The 15,607-nt window shown below is 39.9% G+C and overlaps 1 protein-coding gene across 7 annotated transcripts in view; it reads right to left on the bottom strand.

Annotated features, from left to right (window-relative positions):
- Positions 1-8,587: 8,587 nt before the first annotated feature.
- The window catches only part of LOC131548308 (uncharacterized), a 39,426-nt gene continuing 32,406 nt past the window's right edge, over positions 8,588-15,607 (bottom strand). For 5 of the 7 annotated variants that reach the window (XM_058789537.1, XM_058789532.1, XM_058789536.1 and 2 more), the window contains 4 exons: positions 15,209-15,351; positions 14,666-14,965; positions 14,373-14,527; positions 8,588-9,216 (listed from right to left, as the gene is read on the bottom strand). In XM_058789537.1, the coding sequence (XP_058645520.1) occupies positions 15,315-15,351 (37 nt within the window). In that variant the 3' untranslated portion in view covers positions 8,588-9,216; positions 14,373-14,527; positions 14,666-14,965; positions 15,209-15,314. The remainder of the gene's footprint in view (positions 9,217-14,372; positions 14,528-14,665; positions 14,966-15,208; positions 15,352-15,607) is intronic. The other 2 variants (XM_058789535.1, XM_058789534.1) reach the window with 2 other exon arrangements.

The raw sequence follows: 15,607 nt of genomic DNA, 5'->3' as shown, positions 1-15,607 counted from the left end.
TTTTTAGGGTAGCTTTTAATTAAAAAATTTTTTGTTTTTATTTGTCGTGTTTTTGATTGTTATTGTGTATGGTTTTATTTGTTGTTGTAAAGCGCTTTGAGATCTCCATTTAAAAGCGCTATAGAAAATAAAGTTTATTATTATTATTATTATTATCTGCTGGGTTGCTGGTCATAACCCAGCAAGACGAGAGCTGATCACACGCACATTGTTGTCCTGTCTTTATTCCACCATTCCACAGATTGCTGGGAACACTTAACTGTCAGCTGATGCAGAAGTCCTGTACCGCTACATTAACAATATATTTATACAATCCATTGTTCACTAGGGTATCAGATCTAAACAGTCTTATTATATGTGGCAAACTTTACATGAATTAACATTATATGAAAAACTACACTGAGAAAAAAAAGAGAGGGAGAGAGAAAAAAAACATGCTGCACATATGTCTTTACATTGTTGCACACATGGCTTTACCATGTTGTCTTATTGGAGGTGTGGCATAGGGAAAAATCAACTTGAACAACAGCCACCACCATTTCAAATTATGAAAAATAAAACTTACCTAGTTAACACTAATCTACTTAGACTTATCTAGTTAACATCCTGTTGCCTATAGTCAGTCTTTCTTGGCAGAAAAGGGGATGAGCTGTTTGTTGTTTTTCATTTCAATGATCTTTTCTGCCAGTTCACCAACTATTTTTTTCTGACAAAGTTGTGCTAGTTTCAAAAGTGTGTATTTACCCTTGAACTGGTCTAGGACACTTTTGTTTGCTATGTAAATCTCTGCGATTGCTGCCGTGTCTTTCACAGCATTTCTTGAAACGTGAGCTTTCTTGAAAGCTGTGGTCATCCTGAAGCCTCTTTGCACAAGTTTGAGGACCCGTCGATATCTTTTCACCACATCTGAGATTGAATAAATCACCAACGAATGTTGTGTCTTTTGTGCTGTCATAGTTGCAGGGATGGATAACTTGGATGAAAGTGTGTGTAGCTTATCATTTGATTCAGAACATTTATCGTAATTTATAGTAGGTAGTGTGAGGGCAGTCTGCCAATTAAAGCTGATTATTTGTTTTAAATAAATTCTGGTAAACACTGACAAGAATAACTTCACCGTAATAGGTAAGTGCATACATAGTGTATCTCTATTTGCTTCATTCATAACATACACTATATTGCTAAAAGTATTGCGTCACCCCCTTCTAATGAACAGGTTTGACTACTTTAATAATTTCCATGAGTCCAAATCTTAATTTTTAAGCATATAATGATATTCTAGGGAATTGTGTGCTTCTAATTTTAAAGCAACAGTTTGGACAGGACCCTTTTCTATTCTAACATGACAATGCCTCTGTGTATAAGGCAAGTTTCAAAAAGAGATGATTGATTTAGTCAGTGTGGAAGAACTTGACTGGTCTGCAGAAATCCAAGTCCTAATCCCAGCTGAACACCTCTGGTGTGACTTTAAATGCAGATCTTGAGCCTAAAACTCTTTACCAAACACCAATGACTTGTACATATGGATGCGGTCATTTAGACACTTCAAAACTGTTGCAACAGAGATGGAAATACAATTTTTAAATGAATGCATTATGTTTCCATCTTTGTCACCTCAGTTTTGGAAGTGCCCTTTTCTGTTCTAAAGAAGGGGGTGTTCCAATACATTTGTCCATATAGTGAATGTACAAGTCATTGGTGTTTAGTGATGAGTTTTAGGCTCAAGATCTGCATTTAAAGTCACACCAGAGGTGTTCAGCTTGGATTAGGACGTGGCTTTCTGCAGAGCAGTCAAGTTCTTCCACACTGACTAAATCAATCATCTCTTTTTGAATCTTGCCTTATACACAGAGGCATTGTCATGCTAGAATAGAAAAGGGTTCTGTCCAAACTGTTGTTTTAAAATTAGAAGCAAACAATTCCCTAGAATATCATTATATGCTTAAAAATTAAGATTTGTACTCATGGAAATGACTAAAGTAGTCAAACCTGTTCATTAGAAGGGGTGGTTTCGAGCAGTTTTGTAATGATACAGCACACAGTGATTGCTTTTGATCTACGCAATGTATACAGTACTTGCAGTGTTCATATTGTAATTTATTGTAGATCTTTGTAAGAGCGCAATTTCTTATCATGATTTTACTTCCATTTTTAGCCAGCAGCTGGAAGTAGTAAAAACACAGATATTTCAAAATAAGAGTTTTTATAACATGGGCTGCCCATCATTAAAAAATCAAATAAAATCTTTAGTATTTATTTTTAACACATTAAGTATATAGATGTTACTATGAGCACAATAATCAATTTATTGTTTTTCTTTACACACCTGTATTTCATTATATATATATATATATATATATATATATATATATATATATATATATATATATATTTACATTAATTAAATATCCAACTTACTGTGTGTGTGTGTGTGTGTGTGTGTGTGTTGAAAGACAAATGTTAACATTTTTGTATATCATTCAATTTGATTTCCTAAAACTTCCCAGGGAGTGTCGACGTAAAAGATGTGGGCGGTTGAAAAGAAGTGTCAGGTCAAAGTCACTCTTTTCACAATCACACTGCAGTCTATTCACATGGATGAAGTACATTCACAGGTAAGCAATGCAAGTGCATTTCATAAGAACTATATTTGGAATATTACACTATTTGTATAGTGCTTTTGAGTGCATAAACTATTATAGCGTATGCTGTAGTGCAATTGTTCTATGTTGGCATGGATTTAAAAAGATATTGTGGTCCATCTAGCGTAGCATTATATTACAAAAGAATGTTCTGTAATATGTCACCGTAGTTTGCCATACATGTTACAATAACCAAAAAGTAAAATATAAAATATATATATATTTTTTTTTTTAATTGTATCAAGCTGCCTATATTTTGACCATAATTGTAACTATGTAATGTACATTTCTAACAGAAGATTATGGTGGTGACTGTATAGATGTGGCACTGTGTTGCAAGGAGCATCACTTTTAGTTACTGTACTATACAGTACTGTTTAGTCAGCTATGGTTGGTGGACAGAATGTGTTTTTATGCTTATGTTTTGTTATGTTTAGAATTTGAGCAGCAACACGTCAATAGTCAAAAAAAAACTAGTGTCCAAAATACAATCAACAAATTATGCTTTGCAGTCTACTATTTCATAAATCATAGATTTTCTGTATGTGAAATATACTGTTCTTATTTAATGGTAATCAATTTTGTTAATCCTTTGTAGATTTGCACAGGGTTTACATCTACGGCAAGTAGACATGCTTCAAGATGGCATTGCAAAGAGCACAGCAACACTTTCTATGATGTCAACGAAACTCAGAAGAATTTGTGTAAAAAGCCTGGAAAAGCACCGAAAGAAAAAAAGGCAGAAAGTTGGCGGAGTTAATGTCGTTGTTCACATTGATGAGAGCAAGTTCTGCCATAAACGCAAGGTAATGTAATCTAAATGTGCAATGCACTTGACAAAACGTGTTAAATTTTGTAGAACCTGAAAGAGCTGACATCAATATGTGTATCGTAGTTTATATTTATAAGTAGTGGGGGTGGACATCACTTTCCCCAAAGATGTCAATCAGTTTATACTGATTGATTGTAGTGCTGGGCGGTATGACCAAAAATGTATATCACGGTATTTTTCAAAATTATACCGGTTTCACGGTATTTGACGGTATTTATTTTTTTCATGCATTATCGGGTGTTAACCACATTTTCTACTGATTGAGAGAGGAAAAACTGCAGTAGATTGACTTCCATTAGAAGGTTCCATTAGTTAATGTTAATTAATTTATCAACTAAAATGAACAATAACTTTATTACAGTATACGTCCTTTGTTAATGTTATTGAAAATACAGTGGTTTATTGCCAGTTATGTCATGTTAGTTCACAGTACATTAATGTTAACAAACACACGTTTTGATTTTAATAATGCATTAGTAGATGTTGAAATGAACATTAACTAAAGTAGTTCTACACATAAGATGTGTTCTGTTTTAACTCCAGTTGCTCCATTTTGTTGTCTTTGATTTACAGTCATTAATTCAAAGACAATATTGTGTTTAATTGTTTAATTATCTTTTGATTAGTAATGGGCAACTTTAGTCCACTCACCCTCATGTTGTTCCAAACCTGTATAAATTTATTTGTTCTGCTGAACACAAATCTATTCATTATAGATAGTGATTCACGGTGGGATAGATGGCTTTAGCCGTCTGATTGTTTATCTGAATGCTGCCACAACAACCGAGCTTCTACAGTGATGAGAAGATTTCTTGAAGCAGTTGAAATGTATGGAGTGCCTTCACGTGTTAGGTCTGACAAAGGAGGAGAAAATGTTGAAGTGGCACGTTTCATGGTGTCCACCAGAGGAACAAATAGGAATTCTCACCTCACTGGAAGAAGTACACACAACCAGCGGTAATATGTCCTGTTAAATGTATGATTTATGTCTACAGTACCTGTAAGGCCTGTCTCGATAACCAAAAATATTTTGTGGCCTAATATAAATTTTCAGACTAAAGTTTATCTGGTAAACTTTTTTCTCATTTTCTAAGAGGTTACTTTCAAACATGCTTTGTGTTCAACAGAAATTGTTAGTGAATGTATGACAACATTTACAAATTATTCAGACACCAGATATAATTTTAGATTTTATTTTATTTTTACTAGTGGGTGCCAGACACTATAGTTCATTTATGTAAGTGAGGATAGCAAAATAAATGATGAAATATTATACCCAAAAACTCTTCATACAGTGGACTACCAGTAAAATTGATATAAATTTGGGACCAAAAATTATTCAGACGCTTTGAGAGCATGTTTTAGAGTGTTTTTCTTTAATTGATTGTGAATTTTTACACCCCAGACTGAACAAAATGAAGCATTTCTTAGTAATTGGTTGAGCTAAATTGGTTTTATCTAATTGTGTTCTTAAATTTAACAGCTGACAGCTATTCAGCCGAATTCATTACATAACTTTCTATCAAAGTTATCTGACATTATCGAGATGAATTTGTTCTGACACAGTTTAACTCTGAGTTTTGTCATTTTATTACCATTTTCTAAACTATAGTGAACAAACTAAATTTTGGTTTGACTATCTGTTCCTTATTAATTTTTTTTTTTTGGTTTGTTTGAATTTCGATTTTGTGTTTGATCATATTCAGCATTGAACGATTGTGGAGGGATGTCTTTGGGGGAGTGTTGGACCTCTTCTACAGTTGCTTCTGAAACCTTGAGAGGGAGGGCCTGCTTAACCCTGACAGCGAAGTACAAATGTATGCACTACACTGGACCTTTTTTCCACACATCCAGAAACACCTGCAGTTCTTCAAGAATGGTTGGAATTACCATGGTTTGCGCACTGAAAGGCACCAATCACCACATCAGTTATGGTCTGAAAACCAAAAGGAAGGCCATGATTCCCTCCAGGTCTGTACCCTTAAACTTTGAACTTTTGTGTAATGGATATTCCACAATGTTTGTACAGAGTAGCATATTAAAAGGATAGTTGACTCAAAATTATAAGTGCCCATTTACTTTCATTACTTTTCATTGCCGGTTTCACAGATAGGGCTTAGCTCAGGGAAACGCAATGTTGGTCCTGCAAAGCCACATTCCTGCAGAGTTTGCATCACTTAAAGCACCGCTCTATGTTGACATCAGCTTGTCAGATAGTTTGTTCTGCCCATTAGGACCAATGTTGCCGTGTGTGTATAATATATATATATATATTTATCATACATTAGGTTGATCCAGAGCATGGCATTGACTGGGAAGGCCCAAGTGGCCACCATCTTGAGGGAGTTACAGTCCCTGAAGTTCACCTTCCAAGGCAACTGACTGACGTCGAACTTCAGAGACTGGCAGATCCACATGGTTCTTTCTCCAGTGTGCTGAATGTGTACAGTGAAACAGTTGCTATATTGTCTGAGATCATGAATGTTTAAATGCCAGAAATCTAAAGAGTTAAGAACATAATGTTTAAATAAAATACAAGAGTAGGAAGACAAAGCATTGTAGACTGTTGGATTTTTTTTTTTTTTTTTTGGGGGAAATTTCATTGGAACTCATTACAAACAATCACCAAATACACGTTAAGCAAACCTCTGTCATCATAACTTTGGCCTCTTGGTAATACAAAACACATTAAATGCTAGCCGTGAACTAATTTTTACTGGAAACCATAGCCATCAACTTTGGCTCTGAGGTAATTCAAACTGTGGAGTCAGCCATCATAACTATTGGCTCAAGGTAATATGCAAACTGTAAACACTCAAAATGTCAAAACTGCTTCAGCATGAAATGTTTAAATTTGACCAAAACCAGAGTAAATGGAGCTAATGCTTGCCATCAGGTCACGCTCAAAATTCTCATGTTGTCACATTTTTTGATGATTTTAGAGTTAAAAAACATGTTGATGCCTGTGGCAAAGGACATTCAACTACTTCAACTTCCAGGTCTGATGATAACACATCCCACCCAGTCCAGAATGTGAGCAGTGACTTCAAAAGCTCTCCATATCCTGGAAGAGCATTAAAGTATTAGAAAATAATCTTCATGGGGATTTGGCAATATGTGGTCAAGCGAAAAAATAAAAAAAAGGAAATGCCCAATACTAGGGATGTCCCAAGCCAATCTCAAGGATCAATATTGAGGCAAATCAAGCATATTTTGACCTGATCTGTATTGGTTCTCATAAGCTTGATCCATTTTATGTCAGCTGCCATGTATTGTGGAGTAGGTGCGCTTTGCACCTTCAAGTTAGTTTGCCAACCAACCAATTTTTATTTTTATTTTTATTTTTTGCATATTTTAACTCCCTGCCAAATTATTACCCCTCGGATTGAATGTACCTGATTGCCTGCAAGTAGTTTATATACTACTTATTTTCATCTGCCATATTGGAATAAAACAACATTGCGAAAATGCACTGCTAAGGCTATATCTTCCTTCAGGCTTGTGTATCAGACTTGCATTCTGACACTGCTAGGTTCAGGCTTTGTATCTTTTGCTCCGTGTGTTTTTATTTATTTATTTTTTTCCTTTTTGTTTCAATTATTCTGTTTATTGTACATGCAAAACACAAGAAGTTTATCCTGTTAACCCATGGGAGGATAGCGGCCCACTGAAACATTCTTTGTTAGTTCAAAGATTTGAGTATATTTACAAGGATTAATAAACTATACATCATTAAAAAAGGTCTAAGACTCCAGCATTATGGAGCCTTAAACACTGTCATATAATGTCACGTCACAGGATTTTCTATGTCAAGAATAGTGTTTGTGGTTGATCTGTGATCGATACCAGCTGCCTCCTGGTTTGGAATGCATGTAATTCACAAATGAATTGCAAAGTTCAGATACATATCACACCAAAACACAATTTGTCTCTTTTTCTCCAATATTTTGCAGCCCTAATAAGACTGGGAGTATTGGAACTAATGTCTAAAATCAGCTTGATTACAAATGTGATGTTGGAGAAAAATGGCATTCTATCTGTGTTATTGGTGAACTATATTAAATGATATAAATACAAAAGGTCACACAGGGCCATTTTTGCCCTTTATCTTGATTTTTGAGGGCATTCTAAATGCATATTAATAGTCTAATAACAGTGAAAGTGTGCAGTCTTAAATGTGCAGGCGCTGTAATCTAACCTAAGACTACATCACAGTGCATGCGTGCACTCATTGGGAGTGCTTTTGTTTTGTTTTTTTATAAAGTGAGGGATGTACTCTAATATGAGATCGCACCATTAAAACAAAAATTACAGTACTGTCATAGTCAGTTCATATATCGCACACCCCTACTGCAAATGTGTGTGTATAAACTTGTAAAATGGCTAATCAGGTATCTCTATGCCAATGGGATCACGTATGGTCCAATAATGGAGACCCAATTTGCAATCAGGAAAATGGCCCAGGGAAATTAGTTCTCAGGGAACTGGTGGCTAGTTCCCTGAATTCCTATAAATTAATACAATTAAAAAATTCGAACAGTAGTGCATATAGTTACAAAAGATTGCCAATTTGAATAAATGCTGTTCTTTTTAAGTTTCTATATAACAAAGAATCCTGAATGTATCACAGGTTATAAAAAATATTAAGCAGCACAACTGTTTCCAACACTGATAATAAATCAGCATATTAGAATGATTTCTGAAGGATCATGTGGCACTGAATCCGGCTAAAGTGAGGCGATAGTTTTGAACACTGGCTGGTTATGTATTTGCTCAAATATTGATTTTGGGTCATTTTTAACCCAAAAAAGTTACGGACTGCAGCTTTAAATTATAATAGTATTTCACTCTGTTAGTATTTTTTTCTGTTTTTGATTTTTTTAAAAATGCATAAGAGACCAATGTAAAAAACATAAAAAATATTTACAGACTTTTATATATTAGGGCTGGGACAACAAATCGATGCATTGTGATTGTCCAATGTTTATGGATCGATTCTGAGATTTTCAGTATGCATTGCGTCTGTCAAAAACAGGGGCGTGAACCAAGAGTGAGAAGTGAACAGAGATGTTTATTGTCAGACAGTGCGATAATGATAATAATGAGCGTGAGTGTAGAGTGAGAGCAGTCCAATAGGGGAATAACTGGGTCTTCGGGTAGCTGATAGTATTCCGATGGATATCCAAAGGGCTAAGGAGTCTGTCGCGGGAATCGCTGGAGAGACACGGGAGAATCACTGCCGAGTAGCTGGAGAGTAAACACATAAAGGTTAGTGTGGAGGAGAGGCAGGTTACTGTTCCACATGTGAACCGTAGACCGGACGATGAATGTCAGAGAGTGTGGGTGCTTTATGGGAGTGCTGATGAGGGCGAGCAGGTGCAGGTGATTAGAACACAGGTGACTGTGATCTGGTGATTGCTGGTGACGACGGTGACAATGACTCTCTGACACTACCCCCCCCTCCAGGGGCGGCTCCTGACGCCCTTACACGGCGACGGGGGCGACCTCGACCTCTGGGTGCGGGACGATCGGGATGATCGCGATGGAATTCTTGTAGTAACAGGGGGTCAAGGATGTCGTCCCGGGCCACCCAGGATCGTTCCTCCGGTCCATAGCCTTCCCAGTCCACAAGGTATTCCAGTCGGCCTCCCAGTCGCCGTGAATCAATAATCTCGTGGACCTGGTAGATGGAAGGCTGTTCAAGGATTTCTGGAGGAGGAGGCTCGTCCGGCTCGTGTGGGTCTGGGGTGAGAGAAGAACAAGGTTTTAGTAATGACACGTGGAATGTGGGGTGAATTCGATACCTGGGGGGGAGTTGGAGCTGGTACGAGATCTCGTTGATCTGCCTCTGGATCTTGAACGGACCTATGTAGCGGGGACTCAGCTTTTTACAAGGCAGGCGGAGTCGCAGATCTCAGGTGGAGAGCCATACCCGATCCCCAGGGTGGTAAATGGGAGTGGGATTGTGGCGGGCGTCTGCAAAGGCCTTATGTCTCCGCACTGCCCATTGCAGGTGGATGTGTGCTGAGTCCCACACTCTCTCGCTCACCCGGAACCAGTGGTCTACAGCTGGAACCTCTGATGGCTCTCCTGTCCACGGGAAGAGCGGTGGTTGGTAACCGAGTATGCATTGGAACGGTGTTAGGCCGGTGGTGTTCTGCCAGAGGGAATTTTGTGCATACTCGGCCCACGGGAGGAAACGGCTCCAGCTGTACTGATCTTCTTGACAGTATGCCCAGAGGTACCGTCCGAGTTCTTGGATCTTCCACTCAGTCTGGCCGTTAGTCTGGGGATGATAACCTGAGGATAGACTCACTGTAACTCCCAATAGGCGGAAGAATGCTTTCCATACGTGGGAGATGAATTGAGGCCCACGGTCGGACACAATGTCTTCAGGTATCCCGTAATTCCGGAAGACATTGTGGAACAGGTGTTCTGCTGTTTCCATAGCAGTGGGCAAGCCGGGGAGAGGAATAAGCCTGCATCCCTTGGAAAATCGGTCAACTACTAGGAGGATACAGGTGTTCCCATTGGAGTCAGGCAGATCGGATACAAAATCAATTCCAATGTGGGACCAAGGTCTACGTGGAACGGGGAGAGGAATGAGCTTGCCAACAGGTAGTTGTCGGGGAGTGGAAGACATGGCACAGACTGAGCAACTGCGGCCGTACCTGGTGACGTCACGGGACATACTGGGCAACCAGTACCGAGCTTGGAGGAGCGAGAGGGTCCGTTGTCTGCCTGGGTGTCCAGAGCCCGGTACAGAGTGCACTGAGCCCAGAAGGGTTTGCCGAAGGGAAGTAGGGACAAATGTTTTCCCTTCTGGGCCTCCCAGCGGAGCAGGCTCAGTGAGGGTGGCGGCTCTGATGTCGTCATCAATATCCCAGACAATGGGGTTAACAATTAAGGCTGGAGGGAGAATGGGTTCCGGATCTGAGGGCGAGTCGGGTGAGTGAAGACGGGAGAGGGCATCAGCCTTATTATTGCGATTTCCAGGACGGTAGGTGATGGTGAAATGGAACCTAGTGAAGAATAAGGCCCATCGGGCTTGTCGGGGGTTGAGTCGTCTGGCTTCACGGATGTATTGGAGATTCTTATGGTCTGTAATGACAGTGAAGGGATGGTTGGCTCCCTCCAGCCAATGCCGCCACTCCTCAAGGGCTAACTTGATGGCCAGTAGCTCCCTGTTGCCGATGTCATAGTTCTGCTCTGCTGGGGTCAGTTTCTTCAAGTAGTAAGCGCAAGGCTGGAGGCTGGGAGGCTCACCATGTTGCTGTGACAGGACGGCCCCAACTCCGGTGGTGGAGGCATCCACTTCCACAATAAATGGCAGATCCGGGTTGGGATGGCGGAGGATGGGGGCCGTACTGAAGGCGATCTTAATCCTCTGGGGTCGACAAACGCGTATACGCGTTTTGAGGCAGATTTTCCTGATAAGCCTAAAATGAGCTTGAATTACTCTGCCATTTTTGATCGTACATATAAGAGAAATACACCATTCGAATCTGTAAGGGGTCTACTTTTATTTGTATACACTCATAATAACAACTAAACTTTGTGCTTTTGAAGAATAAAGAAAACAAACAGGGTGCGCTCTCGGTCTTCTCCATCTCCACGAAGTGCTTTTTGAAACACGTCACTAAAATGAACTGTAACTCAGCAAATACTTCACACAGAGACATGATAAATATATCTATAGAAAGCGTGACATGTCTACTGTTAAATGAAGTAAGTCTTACCGAAAACAAATATTCTCTGATAAAGTAATCCGTATGAAACCAAGGACATGTCCAGTTTTTCCGTCTGGTCTCATTATCTCTAATTAGGTTACGCCCACGTGCTGCTCGTGCTATTGTTATTACAAATCTCCACGTGAGAAACGCGGCATGTAAACGCCCACACCACCGTAAACAAAGCAACGCATTCATCTCGGATACTTTTCAGTTTTGGAAGAACACGCTGAGAGGAAAAAGAGTTGTATTTACCGCCTGAAGACGCGCTGAGAGGAAAAAGCTTTGTTTATCTCACAGAGCGCAGCTGGAGCCGGCAGAGGAGGAGATACTTTATACCGAGTAAGTAATGTTTCTTATTGGCATTCAATAATGTGTTGTTGTGACAAAGTTGAAGGCATTTACTAGGTGAACTTTTCCCAAACTATAACTCCAGAATAAAATGTGTGAAATCGAGTGAAACATTTTGAAATATGATAGGCAACCTTTCATTGCATTTAAATGTTGCACGACGTGAGGATAGTTATATGTTCTATAAACAATGATCTAAAAGTAATGTCTAAGAAAGTTTAGACCAATCTTTACTGTGAAGTAGCCTACTCTGTTTGCAAATACCTGCTCAGACATGTTTATAATAAGCTTAATAATAATAATTTAGTTTCTCAGTTATAAAATGTTGTTTTTGTATTGTATGATAATACATGCAAAGCATGTGTGCATCTATGTTATAAAATCACGTGGGCAATATTGGTGATTGCTAATGTAATAATATAGTTGCTCCTGATAAGCCTATCAACATGCTCACTAATTTATTTAGTAATTTTAGTGGGGGGTTGCTTTATTTATTTTGAATGGTAACAATATGTAGGCCTATACAGTATATTATAATAAATATAATGTACTGTTTTTGCTGTTCTTTGTATCAAATAAATGAGCTGAAGACACTTCTTAAAAAAGAACACATTACAAATCTTACTGTTTAAATAATTTGACTGGTAGTGTATGTATTGTCACCATGTTTGCTTTGTCCGTTCATTGTGTTGCTCACGTCTGTTTTGTGTTTTCTCATGCAGTTTCTGCTGTCTCCCGTTTTCCTGGGTTCCAGTTTCCTGCCACTGTTTTGGATATTTTGGATATTGCACCCACAATGTCTTGACTTGTCTTGTTGTTTATTTGTTTGTTTGTTCCTAATAAACTGTTTAACTGTACTCGCAAGTGAATCTCAAGTTATTTTATGTGATAGTTATATGTATACACATTTCTTTTTTCCTCACATTCTTTCTTGTAACTCTTCTCTCTCAGTCACACACCTGACTGAATGGCTCATTATGGAGCTCATTATGAGGGCCTTTGTCTTCTCAGGTGTGAGTCACGCCCTCTCGCATAGAGCCTTTCCACTCAAAAAGTGACTTAGAAAATTTAAATCAATATATTGTTTTCTCTGAATGAGTGAATGAGTATGAGCAAATATTCTAGGCTACAAGATCCAGTTCTCAAAAGTCTTGTGAACAAATGTTCTGTATGTGTTTTATGGCCTTATTTCAGTTACTTTAAAATTTTAGTTTTTTTCAAACCACGCATAAACGTTGTTTTCTCAAAAACACAATCATGTACGTACATGCTGCTCACATATTATTGTAGCCCAGTTTGTGCTGAATACAGTGTTTTTAGACTTTAGACATTAAAATATTTATAAGCAACTGAAAAAAGCACAAATGTCAGGGCATGTCAAAACTTCTCCGGGGCCCCAAAACACCCTCAGACCCCAGAGGGTTAAGTTCTTCAAAGGCTTCGTGGGCACTGGAGTCAAAGGACAGGGACTTGGGCTTTCCTCGGAGCAGGGTGGTGAGTGGTGCTGTGAGCATGCTGAAGTTTTTTTATGAAACGGCGATAGAAGTTGGCAAATCCCAAGAATCTTTGGAGCTCTTTGACAGTTTGAGGTATGGGCCAGTTGGAGACGGCTGTTACCTTCGCCTGGTCCATCTGGATTCCCTCCTTGCCGATGATGTATCCGAGGAACTGCACCGTGGGGCGATGGAACTCGCACTTTTCTAATTTGAGGTAGAGATGGTGTTGTCTGAGCTTCTTTAGGACCTGCGCAACGTGATGGCGATGGTCGGCCAGGTTCCGGGAGTATATCAGGATATCATCAATGTAAACTATGACGAAGTGATATAAGAACTCCCGGAACACCTCGTTCATAAAGCCTTGGAACACAGAAGGGGCGTTGGCAAGGCCATACGGCATCACCAAGTATTCGTAGTGGCCGGAAGGGGTAATGAAGGCTGCTTTCCACTCGTCTCCTTTCCTGATCCGAACGAGGTTATAAGCGCTGCGCCGGTCCAGCTTCGTGAAGATGCGGGCCCCACGGAGTTCCTCGAGGGCGGCCGGGACCAGGGGAAGTGGATAGGGGAGCTTGACGGTTTGAGAATTGAGGGCACGGTAATCAATGCATGGCCGCAAGCCCCCGTCCTTCTTACCCACGAAGAAGAAGCTTGATGCCGCTGGAGAACTGGATGGCCGGATATATCCCTGTTTAAGAGCCTCCTGCATGTATTCCTCCATAGCCTTGCGCTCCGGGATGGACAATGGATATACTCTACCCTTGGGGAGTTTGTACCCAGGCAGCAGATCTATGGCACAGTCCCATGGCCGATGTGGTGGTAACTGCGTGTCTGCCTGCTAACTGAAGACACCCTGGAATGCCTTATAATCAGATGGGATTACGGGAACTTCATCGGAGTCTGGACTTTCAATCCGACTTGAAGCTCGGAGGACTTGAGAGGAGGTCGTGGAACTTCCTTGAGACAATGTTGATGGCACCATTCGCTCCAGCGAATGAGTTACCTCACTTGAATCCCATCTGATTTCCGGAGAATGGAGTATAAGCCAGGGGTGTCCCAGGATGATGTCCACGGTGGAGCCCTCCAGTACCAGAAACTTAATCTCCTCCTCATGTAGAACTCCGATCTTGATCTTCATCGACGGAGCTTCATACTTGACATGCCCACGTCCTAGCAGCTTTCCAAGGCAAGTTAATGCTCTCCCGGAGAGAAGGGAAATTAAAAAAGCTACCTTGGAGCGCTCGGTGGGAAACTTTTGTGGTTGCATTTCCAAATAGAGAGACAACTGATGTAAAAAGCCGCCACACTCAGCCGAATCACCCACATAGGAAGCAGGCAGTGCCATGGGACTGGCAGAGGCAGATTGGGGCGCTGGTGGTGGAAGTAATGAGGCCCGCAGAGTGTTGACCAGCTCCTCCAGGATCTCAGAGGTTGAAGAGGGCCGGGGATCCATGCTGGTGACGGTGTTGGTCCGGTCTTCTGTCACAAACAGAGACGTGAACCAAGAGTGAGAAGTGAACAGAGATGTTTATTGTCAGACAGTTCGATAATGATAATGATGAGCGTGAGTGTAGAGTGAGAGCAGTCCAATAGGGGAATAACTGGGTCTTCGGGTACCTGATAGTATTCCGATGGATATCCAAAGGGCTAAGGAGTCTGTCGCGGGAATCGCTGGAGAGACACGGGAGAATCACTGCCGAGTAGCTGGAGAGTAAACACATAAAGGTTAGTGTGGAGGAGAGGCAGGTTACTGTTCCGCATGTGAACCGGAGACCGGACGATGAATGTCAGAGAGCGTGGGTGCTTTATGGGAGTGCTGATGAGGGTGAGCAGGTGCAGGTGATTAGAACACAGGTCACTGTGATCTGGTGATTGCTGGTGACGACGGTGACAATGACTCTCTGACAGCGTCTCTCTCTGCAATCAATTTTTGAGATTTATTTTAGATGCAATTTTGATGAACTTTCAATTTGATAAACAATTAATCGATCTGACAGCCCTAGAACATTTATACAAGTATACCCACACACACACATATATACTGTATATATGTATATATAATAAACTATTTATAATTACACATTAAATATTTACATGTTTACCTTTTAAATATTACTTTCTAGTAATGACGCTTTAGTTTGACTAGCATATTAGGATTACCTGTGGTGTTAACACTGTATCACTGGTCCTAGGGAACAAGAATGGGATGCCATCTGGCCTGGAGCTAAAAAAAAATCCCAGACCCCGGTGTCTTTCAAACCCCTCCTCATTTGTTTAACCTGCAGAGTTGTTCTTCGCAGTACCTTAACATAAATAAATAGACACATAAATAAACAAAGTACACACACACACACACACAGTGGAGATATAAATTACAGAACAGAAAATTAAAAATTACATAACATGCCTGTTGACACCATCGCCAATCGCACAATCACCTTTCAATAACAAATACATTTATACACACAAACTAAAAAAAAAAAAAAAAAGAGTCTTGCATTGGAACAATAATAATACAATTAGAGAAAGTAACTGATAAGAACTATTTATTATGTTTGA

This window comes from Onychostoma macrolepis, chromosome 10 (genome assembly GCF_012432095.1).
Source record: "Onychostoma macrolepis isolate SWU-2019 chromosome 10, ASM1243209v1, whole genome shotgun sequence".
In the NCBI taxonomy this organism is placed as follows: Eukaryota; Metazoa; Chordata; class Actinopteri; order Cypriniformes; family Cyprinidae; genus Onychostoma; species Onychostoma macrolepis.
This window is presented reverse-complemented; position numbering and strand designations above follow the sequence as displayed.